At 43.0% G+C, this 12,276-nt stretch overlaps 1 protein-coding gene across 2 annotated transcripts in view; it reads right to left on the bottom strand.

Annotated features, from left to right (window-relative positions):
* Positions 1 to 12,276, bottom strand: part of TRAF3IP2 (TRAF3 interacting protein 2) — a 47,132-nt gene that overhangs the window by 18,211 nt on the left and 16,645 nt on the right. For both annotated transcript variants that reach the window (XM_011970622.1, XM_011970623.1), the window contains one exon: positions 3,366 to 3,558. In XM_011970622.1, the coding sequence (XP_011826012.1) occupies positions 3,366 to 3,558 (193 nt within the window). The remainder of the gene's footprint in view (positions 1 to 3,365; positions 3,559 to 12,276) is intronic.

Raw genomic sequence — 12,276 nt, 5'->3', positions numbered from 1 at the left:
TACACAGAATCTCAACTGTACTATATTTTGAAAATATGAATGCTTAAGATTATTTTTATTTCATATTTTTATTAATATAGAGAAAATAATTTCTATAACATAAGCTTTCATCTAATGGGGGGATCCCATTCCATTTTTTTTTCTCTTTTTCTTTTTTTTATTTCTCCAAGAAAAACCCATTCCAGTTATTTTGCATTAAATTATTTTATACCAAAAAAACTTTCAAAAGTTGCTTAGTTGTTATAGAAGATGATTGCTTATATGATAAAGAAATGTTAAAGCCTTGATAATATTCAAAAACTTCTGTATAAAAACAACACCATGGAAATTAATGACAGAGTAAACTTTCCGAATTAAAGTTCTCTTTCAAACTATCAGTAAGAGGAGACTTAGCTAGCTTCTCTTCTTTTTTTTTTTTTTTTTTTTATTTGAGACGGAGTCTTGCTCTGTTGCCAGGCTGGAGTGCAGTGGCGCAATCTCGGCTCACTACAGCCTCGGAGTTCAAGACCAGCCTGGGCAACATAGTAAGAACTCATCTTTGCCTTTTCTTTTTTTTTTTTTTTTTTTTTTTTTTGGGGACAGGTTCTTGCTCTGTCACCCAGGCTCAATCACAGCTCACTGCAGCCTCCTGGGCTTGGGTGATTTTCCCACCTTAGCCTCCTGAGTAGCTGGGACCACAGGCATGAGCTACCACGCCTGGCTAATTTTTGTATTATTTTGGTAGAGATGGGGTTTCACCATGTTGCCCAAGCTGGTCACGAACTCCTGGCCTCAAGCGATCTTCCTGCCTTGGCCTCCCAAAGTACTGGGATTACAGGCATGAGCCACCATGCCCAGCCTCAGTTGGATGGGTTTGTGTGTATGTGTATGTATGTTTTGTTTGTTTGTTAGTTTTTGAGACAGAGTCTCACTCTGTCACCCAGGCTGGAGTGCAGTGGCACAATCACAGCTCACTGCAGCCTTGATCTCTTGGGTTCAGGCAATTCTTCTGCCTCAGCTTCCTGAGTAGCTAGAACCACAGGTATGTGCCACCACACCAGGCTAATTTTTGCATTTTTTTGTAGAGATGGATTTTCGCTATGTTGCCCAGGCTGGTCTCAAATTCCTGGGCTCAAACAATCCACCCACCTCTGCCTCCCAAAGTGCTGGGATTACAGGTGTGAGCCACCATGCCCAGCCTAGCTCCTTTACCTGAACTTATTTTTCATTATCCTAAAATGATAAAATAGATCAAGAAGACCAGAGCGGGCTTAAATTGATGCTACAAAACCAATTACTCTATATTATCTTTGCAACTCTTTTGTAAGTCTAAAATTGTTTCAAAATAAAAGTTTATTTTAAAAATTACTATTCTCTTTCCTATTCAACACCAAACTTATTTCATAAAGATGCTAACGTTTTATTTATTTCCCTGGAATTTTAGATATTTCTTCTGTAAGAGTGCCTATCCTGCTGTAAAATCACATTTTACCTAATTTCATTGTTTAAACTCCATGTATTTATGGTTTAGAAAAATAAGGGATCTGGCCCGGCACGGTGGCTCACACCCGTAATCCCAGCACTTTGGGAGGCTGATGTGGGTGGATCACTTGAGGCCAGGAGTTTGAAACCAGCCTGGGCAACAAAGTGAGACCCCTTCTCTACAAAAAATAAAAAAAATTAGCTGGGTATGGTAGCAGGCACCTGTAGTTCCAGCTACTCTTGGGAGGCTGAGGTTGGAAGATGGCTTGAGCACCGGAGGCAGAGGTTTCAATGAGTCGAGATCGCACCACTGCACTCCACCCTGAGTGACAGGGCCAGATTCTGTCTCAAAAGAAAAAGAGAAAAAAGGGATCTGTCTTGAAAGAAAATATGAGGGTTTGTGGGCTTCTGAGCAAAAGAGAAAGCAGATATGTGCCTCTTCACCATTGTTAATAAAGTGGACTTTTTTTCTTTCAATGAAATTTTCAAACTAATTACCACTTTCTGTATTTCTGAAAAATCCACTCTAATAGTAACTTCGTATTTTAGTCTATGCAGTAAAAACAGAATCTAGTTTTACAGTGGTATATAAAAGTTGTTTTTGAGCAAAAGTAAACATTTAATCTACTTTCTTCCAAATATTGTCATAAATCAGGACGCTCCATTTACATGAGTTTTATCTATATATTTTAGATCCATAAATTAAGAGAAAAGGAAAATCCAAAGAGAATAAGGGGAAAAAATGATGAAAGAGGCAGGGCATGGTGGCTCACGCCTGCAATCCTAGCACTTTGGGAGGCCTAGGCGGGCAGATCACAAGGTCAGGAGTTCGAGACTAGCCTGGCCAATATGGTGAAATCTCATCTCTACTAAAAATACAAAAATTAGCCAGATGTGGTGGCATGCAGCTACCTGGGAGGCTGAGGCAGGAGAATAGCTTGAACCCAGGAGGCAGAGGTTGCAGTGAGCCAAGATCATGCCACTGCATTCCAGCCTGGGCGACAGAGCAAGGCTCCGTCTCAAAAAAAAAAAAAAAAAAGATTGAAGAGTTAGACAACTGAAATTATGAAAATACAGAGTTGTTTTTCTAAAGCAGCATAGGAGAGACCTAATAATGGTACTCAACATGTATGAATGTTTTTATTACAAAAGAAAATAATAAGCCAGGCGCAGTGGCTCATGCCTGTAATACCAGCACTTTGGAAGGCCAAGGTGGGTGGATCACTTGAGCCCAGGAGTTCAAGTCCAGCTGGGCAACATAAGGAGATCCCATCACTACAAAATATACAAAAGTTAGCTGGGCATGGTGGCGCGTGCTTCTAGTCCCAGCTACTTAGGAAGCTGAGGTGGGAGGATCGCTTGAACCTGTAAGGTACAGGTTGCAGTGAGTCAAGTTTGCACCACTGCACGCCAGCCTGGGTGACAGAGCAAGACGCTGTCTCAAAAAAAGAAAAGAACAGGTCATTTTAAATTTTGACCAAAAATTAATTGAATTTAACATTTTAAAGTAAGAAATAGGCTTAAACAGGAATAGACACTAGATATATAAAGAACTGGCTACAGTGGAAGTCAGTCATAGTAAAAACAAAAATCTATTTTGTGGATTAAAAATTCAGATGATCTGAAAATAAAAGAAAGGGGTGTGACTTGGAGAACATCTGAAGAACCTTTCCTTCAACAGAATTTCGACTAGTCACTAGTGGCTCTCTGTGTCTGATAGAGATCCTTGTCAATCAGCTTCCATTTCCTCCTGACCTGAAAAGTCTATATTGGGCGTTCCACTGTGTGACTTGCTCACTAACGTGGATTAGCAAACCTATAGAGAATTCTGTTACATCTTCCTTGCATTGGCATAATTCCTTTCCATGTAAAAAATGCCTGAAGATTGGGCCTGTCATACTTACTGGTGCCTTGGAAGCCCCAGAAAGGAGCAGTCCCTCTGTGCGGGCCTCTCTTCTTGGTCCCAGGGGCTGGGATAATTCAGGATAACCTTCTGCACAGGGTGCAGGCCTCTCACACTGGCTCCAGGCAGCGGCTGCCCAGGCAGAGCCGGCTGGATCACTTGCTGGTAGGCTGCTCGAGGGTAGTCATGGCCATCTGTAGATGAAGACGACAAAGAGAACAGGGAACATCAACTCTAGCTCCTTCGTGTGAAAGGAGTCGTAAGCTCCATGCTCATTTGTGTCTTGATACCAGCTGAGGGGTCCAGACATCTGTTACCACCTCTGCGATGTTTGCCATATTTCTCTGTTGTTGATTACTTGACTGTTTTCACAAAATTCACTTTTTTTTGTCCTAAATAAAAACATATGTGAAATCACCAGTTTGGTATTCTAACTGGAAAGCTCAAAAAACTGTTCAAAAAACTCTACACAGGCTCCTCTTTTCGTAAGATTCTTAGGAAAATCCAACCATGAAGAACCTCTTTCACACCACCATTCCTACCATAATTTCCTTCATGTCCCAAATCCAAGGCTAGGAAAAATTATCTGTATGATAGATATAGAATCACTGCTCTGTCCTTTCCTCCCCCAAGTGGACACACACGTGCATGTGCCCACACACACACACCCCACTCCCTCTTTTTTTTTTTTTTGAGACGGAGTCTCGCTCTGTCGCCCAGGCTGGAGTGCAGTGGTGCGATCTCGGCTCACTGCAAGCTCCGCCTCCCGGGTTCACGCCATTCTCCTGCCTCAGCTTCCCGAGTAGCTGGGACTACAGGCGCTCGCCACCTCGCCCGGCTAGTTTTTTGTATTTTTTGTGTTAGCCAGGATGGTCTCGATCTCCTGACCTCATGATCCGCCCATCTCGGCCTCCCAAAGTGCTGGGATTACAGGCTTGAGCCACCGCGCCCGGCCCCCACTCCCTCTTAAGAAGAGGTAAATGAATGAAAACTTCGCTCATCCTCCTGGGAACTAGCCAACCCATTGGCAACATCCTCCAACTTCCTTGGTCCTCTCCTGCTAGAGCCTACCTGCAATTGGAGCCAGGGCTGTTTGAAGAGGGCTGGGCTCAGAGCAAAGCCAGAGCTGGCAGTGACTTATGTGAATGTGCAACCTGGGAAAAAGTGGGTCCCAGCCAGGACCAGGAGCAGCAGGGTCCCCAGGGAAGGGCAGCCTGCCTGACTAGGCAAAAGAATAGAACTAAAAGCCCAGAGGAGAGATGCAGGGAACCAAGTAAGGGTGAGAGGGAAGAGCTCTGAGGGAATGGCCCAGGCCCAAAGAGGGTAAGGTGTTGGGAAATGTGAGAGATGCAAGAGGACTGAAAAGAGCCAAATGGTAGCCCTGCAAGATGAACAATGAGCACCTCCTAGTGATCCAAGCACTGCCCCTGCTACCCACATAAGCATAAGACGATCCAGGAGGAGGCATAACTAGTTAGGACAAGAAGGAAGTGGTTTTGTTTATTTTTTTAAAAAACCCTCATTGATCTTAAAATTCTTTTGATTCTTTTAAGATTAACCCTCATTGATCTTAAAATTCTTTTGCTGATTATAAAAGTAATAATCAAGTTTGCCTGCCATGTAGATAGGATACATATAGGGATGTACAGCAAAATAAAACTGGCAAGTAAACAAAAAAGTGACTGGTAGGTTGAAATCAAAATGGGAAGGGTGAGAATGTGGCTAAGAATTGATTCTTAAGGCCAGGCACGGTGGCTCACACCTGTAATCCCAGCACTTCAGGTGGCCGAGGTGGACGGATCACCTGAGTTCAGGAGTTCGAGACCAGCCTGGCCATCATGGTGAAACCCCATCTCTACTAAAAATACAAAAATTAGCTGGGTGTCATGGCACACACCTGTAACCCGAGCTACTTGGGAGGCTGAGGCAGGAGAATCCCTTGAACTTGGGAGATGGAGGCTGCAGTGAGCTGAGATTGTGCCATTGCATTCCGACCTGGGCAAAAGGGCAAGACTCCGTCTCAAAAACAAAAAAAAAAGAACTGTATTCTTAGTTTGGTAAAGCAGTCAGGAGCCATCTACATTTTCAAAGGGACATTCAGAGGAATGATGGCCTCAAGTACAGAACAAAAGACAAATAATGTGTACGTTCACTAGTGTGGCCTCCTCCAGGTTCTCATTGCCTAGACTCAGGAAACTGTTTGGGTGACCTGGCGACGTGCCCAAGCTAGTCTCTCAAGTGTGGTCAGATTCCCTGGACTCAATCTATTATTGTCTCCTTTGACCCATGACACCACCTGGGTCCTTCCGATCATGCTGCTTCTGGCAAAAGTGACCATGCCCCTCCAACCCAGACTGCCTCCTGGCAGGACCCCGTGACCCTTGCCCTGATATTGCTTAGGCCTGGTCATGACAAGTAGTAGGGGTTTAAAGAGGGGGAGGAGGAGAAACGAATCCACGTAGGTCTATCCCTGCACCTGGATGACAAAGGAGACCAGGACTTGAAGGGACTGCTCTCAGAATGGAAGACAGGCCCACAGAGACTCCTATGGTCTAGGACAAGGTCTACTGCACAGGCTTCACCTTGGCAGCCTTCTTAGGGCAGGGCGGATATATTCCAAGGGGTCCAGATCACCAGTTGCAGTTTCAGGGCAACAGGGCAGGTCACCACTGCTCCTTTCCCTCAGTTTAAAAAATAGCAAAAAACGGCCAGGCGCGGTGGCTCACACCTATAATCCCAGCACTTTGGGAGGCTGAGGCGGGCGGATCACAAGGTCAGGAGATCAAGACCATTCTGGCTAACACGGTGAAACCCTGTCTCTACTAAAAATACAAAAAATCAGCCGGGCGTGGTGGTGGGCGCCTGTAGTCCCAGCTACTCAGGAGGCTGAGGCAGGAGAATGGCGTGAACCCCGGAGGCAGAGCTTGCAGTGAGCCGAGATGGCACCACGGCACTCCAGCCTGGGCAACAGGACGAGATTCCATCTCAAAAAAAAAAAAAAAGCAAAAAATGCCACTGCTATCAGGCCCCCAGGTAGGGGCCAGCCCTGCTTTTTGATGAGCCTTGTGTGAGCAGACCCTTTACAAACCCAGCTGTAGATAGAACTGTCTTGGTGGACTGCACTTACAATCTACCCTGCTTGATCAGGTTCCAGCCCCTATAGATCTTGCCTCCCACGACACTCTCACTGGCCCAGTAAGCTCTGGCTTCATCTTGAATATCCCAAACTTGTCCTCTCCTTTGGGATCCTGAGTTTGCCACCCTCTTTGTCCACAATGTTTTTGCCCTAGATTTTCAGACTGACTTCTTGCCATTCAGAACTCAGCCCAAATATCACCTGTCCAAAGAGGCCTGCCTCCTCGCCCAGTTACTTTATCCCATTCCCTATTTTGCTTCCTTCATAGTTCCCATCATGGGTTTGCATAAGTAAGCATGACTTTTACCTGTCAACTTCGTGCCTGCCTTCCCTACTAGAACATAAGCTCTGTGAAAACATACACTGTGTCCTCTTGCTACCATGTCTCCAAGGATAGCACCGGCACCCAGGGGACGCTCAATAGATGAATGAACGAAGGCTCAATAGTTACAAAGCCGACTTACAGAAAAAGAGAAGCCATTTAGGACTGCACAATCTATTAATACTTTCTAGGGCACGGGTCTCCTATACTAGGAGCCCCCAACTCCCAGGCCACAGGCTGGTATCAGTCTGTTGCCTGTTAGGAACCAGGCCACACAGTGGGAGGTGAGCAATGGGTGAGCAAGTGAAGCTCTGTCTGTATTTACAGCCGCTCCCCACCACTTGCATTACCACCTGAGCTCTGCCCCCTGTCAGATCGGCAGCGGCATTAGATTCTCATAGGAGCGCAGACCCTGTTGTGAACTGCGCACATGAGGGATCTAGGCTGCATGCTCCTTATGAGAATCCAAGGCCTGATGATCTGTCACTGTCTTCCATCGCCCCCAGATCTAGCTGCTGGAAAACAAGCTGAGGGCTCCCACTGATTCTACATTATGATGAGTTGTATAATTATTTCATTATATATTACAATGTAACAATAATAGAAATAAAGTACACAATAAATGTAATGCACTTGAATCGTCCCCAAACCATCCCCCTCCCCAGTCCGTGGAAAAATTGTCTTCCATGAAACTGGTCCCTGGTGCCAAAAAGGTTGGGGACCACTGCTCTAGACTATCTTAATTCTCTTCTGCTGTCCATCTGTTTTGGGGGTTTTTTGGTTTAACTGGTGTCTCCCTCCAGAAGTAGGAAGGAGAAAGACAAAGTAAAAGAGGAGAAACTTTGCCAGTGGCCTTAAAAGCGTTTAAGAGGAAAGAGCTGAAAGTATCTTGGGAAGTTTTTAATGTTTGAAGCCATTTTTGCTTCCTATATCCATTAATGAATGGCTAATACTGTTTTATTTGCTTTAAAAGGACTACCAAGCTCTAATCACAGGGTTTATTTCTTTTCCAGAAAGCGGATGTTAGTGCTGTTAATCAAAAGCCTTTGAATCAAGGTCATATGATTTCTAACAGATTATTTCCCGCACAACATGTTTTTGTCTCATAGCAACAAATCATATCATTAAAATCACCAAGGCATGTGGGGCTAAGTGTTTGATTAGCTGTAACTTTCATTTCAGAAACGGCCACCTGTGGTAAAAAGTTATGCCAGTTTATGTGAGCAGATGAAAATGATATACCTCATCAATTTCTAAAATTAGGGTACTGACAATATAGTCTTCCATGCTGTCCTTTTATTGTTGAAAACAAAGGAAAACTGAATATCAATGGATCAATAAAAAATGAGCATTCCCTTTTGTAAGTGGAATCTGACCAGCTTTGTCTGGAATTTGACTGGTTGTATGGAAAAGGTTCCCAAATAGGCTGGACATGCCTGTAATCCTAGCACTTTGGGAGGCCTAGGTGGTTGGATCTGTTGAGCCCAGGAGTTTAAGACTAGCCTGAGCAACAAGGTGAAATCCCATCTCTACAAAAAAAGAAATACACACACACAAAAAAAAGAAAAGTTGCTAAATAAAAACTATGTTTATCAGGTAAATGATCATCTTTTTCATTGCTCAAGCTTTAATCATTTTTTTCATTGCTCAAGCTTTAATCATTTTTTTCCAATTACTATGACGAAGGCTTGCTAATTTACTTGGATACTATACATATAAAATAAGGGCTAACATTTATTGATCACTTGCTACACGTCAAGTACTGTTCTAAGTTCCGTATTGAGAATTATAGAGTTCAATTTTCCATTTCCGTAAAGAAGTTTAACTCAGAATAAAAATCCAGATTCCTCACCACGGCCTGTGTAGCCTTCATCTTCTAGCACACCATTCTCTCCTTGCTCACTCTGCTAGGCCGCACTGGCTTGCTTTTGATATCTTAATGACATCAAGCTCCCTGCTTCCTTAGCTCCTTGCTTCCTTGACCTTCTCATCCTTTAGGTTTCAGCTCAGATGTCTGCTTAAAGAGACATTCTCTGGCCAACCTGTCTATTAATGTCTATTCCAACAGTTACTTCCCTAATAGCACTTATAATTTGTCATTCTGTTTTTGACTTCTATTTCTTATCCATCTCTCCAGTAGACTGTGAATTCCATGAAAACAAGGACCGTGTATGACTATTTGCTGAATAAAGTGATAAGTGGATGGACAGGTTCTGTTTCCAAATTTCACTGACTCCCTTCTTTGCTTCCCTCCCAGACCAAAAAAAAAAAAAAAAAAAAAATGGCTTTTCCAAGGCTTCATATCACAAAGACTCTACTCATGATTAAGGCTCACTCCTTTCCCCAGGAAGTAGAGAACAGATTTCTTTTTATTCATTCAACAAATATTTATTGAACTTCGATGGCCAGGCACTTGGCGAACAAAGATAAATAGGATACAGTTCCCTTGGGAGTACCTCAAAATAAATGGAGAGAGAAAGAAAATCTGCCTGTCTGTGGGTGTCTGTTTTTAAACACAAACCCACACTAGTTAGTGTGTGAGAAGGGGAGACATATGAGTCGACAGCCACCTACTTGAGAATCCCTGTTCAAAAATAGCTTTCCTGCGGACTTGTCCCCAGTGCCTACAATTCCATCAAGAGAGTTTATTCTGTAGGAGCGGGAAGGTGGGTGACGTGACAGACAAATGATTTGCTAGCATGGTAACTCCTCAGTTCAGAGGCAGTGTTAATCACAAAGCAGAAATGAAAATCTTGCACAATCACGAATGGGCGCCCAGGACTGTATGTTATTTGTCAATCCTGTGATCTTCTTGGCCTGAGTACACACGATCCTCGTGTTACTGAGCTTTTACCACTTGGAATGTGGAAACCAAATCCTAAATGAGGTTTTCCATTTATCAGTCGCAACATGCAACATTTTTCTTCCTTATTAAGAATGGTATTAAAAGAGTTTATGAGAGAGAAATAAAATCTGATTTTCAAGTTGTCAAAAAAACATCGTGATATAATGCAATCAGTTTAGCCAGGAAACAAAATGGCCAATATAAACTGTTGCAGGAACTCCCACAGCTGTAAGCAGCTGTGGTTCCTGAAAGGCAACTCCTTCTTTATCATTTCTTCCATCTGGTTTCTTTTTTTCCCTCACTTTAATTGTGCATGCATTCCAGCATACAAATCATCCCTTTTTTTTTTTTTTTTTTTGGTCCACAGGTACAATTGTACCCATGTACCCATAATTTTATTCTATTCAGTCTCCTTGGTAGAGAAAGCAATAATTTTATAATAAAATGAGGGCTCTCTAGACTTAATTCCCTCTTTTCCCAAATATTTGCATCATGAGTTTCATTTGATTGCACAGCCATGAACTCCATGCTGGTGACCTTCAGTGGAAGGATTCGGAGGCAGCAGGAGGCCGACTTTTCCAGGGGGTGGGGTGAGGAGAAAACACAGGCTTATTCCCTTTCTTATTTTCACCTACTTTGAAAACCTTTTTTTTTTTTTTTCACATGAAAGAGGTGACCAATAACCATTTTTGCTTTACCTTGCAAAAAGCTTAGATATGCCATTTGCATGGTGATTATTATTTATTTATATATTCATTAATGGGTAAGGAAGTAATGCTCTTCTAAAGCCGAGTAGAGCCACGTAGCCATGGTTTCCAACTGCACAAGCATCCCTTAGGTGAACAGCTCTTTTGAAGTGGTTTTGTTGGCAATTAAGTGCAGTTATAGCCCTGACATGAAACTAAGCATTTGTACACCTGCCCTGAATGCTTAAAATCTGTGCCAGTGAGTGGGATCTGGAAGTAGAGGAGCACCCTGCAGAACTGGGCTGCAGGATGCATTTAAATAATAACAATAATAACTAAAAGCTGTTAGTATTGAGGGCTTACCACCAGCCAGCCACTTTCCTAGTGCCTTTAATACATTATCTCATTTAATCCTCACAGCAACCTTCATGGGAGTCATTGCTGCTGGAGGCCTCATAAATATTCTAGGGTTGCAATGCCCTGCAAAAATGCCATCAGCACAGGCAACCCTGACCCGCTTCTCTGTGGTGAGATGGGAGCCAGGGCCAAGGGACATGCAAGGTGAATTGGGGCAAGCTTGCCTTCTGTACGTGCTCAGTTTTCCTTTGTTCTTTTCAGTCCTGACTCATTTCTTAATTATAGAAGTAATACCTGTTTGCTATTTTTATTTTTATATTTTTTATGTGGTTTTGTTTTTGTTTTTAAGACTGACTCTCATTCTGTTGCCCAGGCTGGAGTGCAGTGGCACGATCTCAGCTCACTGCAACCTCCACCTTCTGGGTTCAAGTGATTCTCATGCCTCAGCCTCCCTGAGTAGCTGAGATTACAGGCACATGCCACCATGCCCGGCTAATTTTTGTATTTTTAGTAGACAACATTTCATCATATTGGCTAGGCTGGTCTCGAACTCCTGACCTCAAGTGATCTGCCCTCCTCTGCCTCCCAAGGTGTCGGGATTACAGGTGTGAGGCACCGCACCCAGCCATTTGCTATTTTTAAAAATCAACAAAAGTATATGAAATTAGAAGGAAAATATACCTATCTCCTCTTAATTCCCTGCTCCCCTCCCCACCAAGATCACCACTAGATCCTGCTAGACTTAATACGTATATATAAACATAGATAGTTTAAAATATATATATATGGATGGGATCATCACTGCAGCTATTGCCTTTAAACTTAATCTTTTTGATGTCAGAAGGTGTATTCAGTGCAACATGGGCCTAGTAGTCCATTGTATACATAAATCACAAATGACTTATCTGGCCCCTTATTGCTAGGCATTGTAGTTGTTTTTGTTTTTACTCTAATGCAACAATGCTTTCATAAACATTCTTGTTCTTGTATTTGTATGTGCTTGTTTAATGTTTCTATGGGATAGATTCCTGTAAGTGAAACTGCTGGGCCAAAGAGGAAGCACATATAAAATTTTGATAGGGAAATTGCCTTCTGGGAGATTGCACCAATTTACACTCCTATCAAGAGTGACTGGGAATATTCATTTCTCTGTAACTCCACCAACACTGGATGTTGTCCAAAGTTTTTAATTTTTGCACAATGAATCAGGGAAAAGGTATATTTTAGAATTTTGCACTTCTTAAATCTAATAATGCTGAGCTTGGTTTAATTCTCATATTGGCTATTTGTATATCTTCTGTAAATTATTCCCCTCTCCTATCCCCATTCTCTTCCCTCTGCCTTTCAACACCTCTTTTTGCCCCCAGGATCCTACATGTCTCTCCCCAACCCCTTAACAGAAGGAAATAATACAGAGAGCAAGGGGATGGTGAAATGCTGAAAGAAAGCGGGTCCTGGGGCAATAGAGACAAAAAGTGTTCCCAGTCAGGAGTGTTTGCCTTTTAAAGGAACCTGCCCCAACGGGACAACGCTCACCTCCAAAAACTGGATTGCCAATGGCGCCGT

This window comes from Mandrillus leucophaeus, unplaced genomic scaffold (assembly GCF_000951045.1).
Source record: "Mandrillus leucophaeus isolate KB7577 unplaced genomic scaffold, Mleu.le_1.0 Scaffold96, whole genome shotgun sequence".
Taxonomy (NCBI): domain Eukaryota; kingdom Metazoa; phylum Chordata; class Mammalia; order Primates; family Cercopithecidae; genus Mandrillus; species Mandrillus leucophaeus.
The sequence above is the reverse complement of the archived record's forward strand: the minus strand, read 5'-3'. Positions and strand labels throughout refer to the sequence as shown.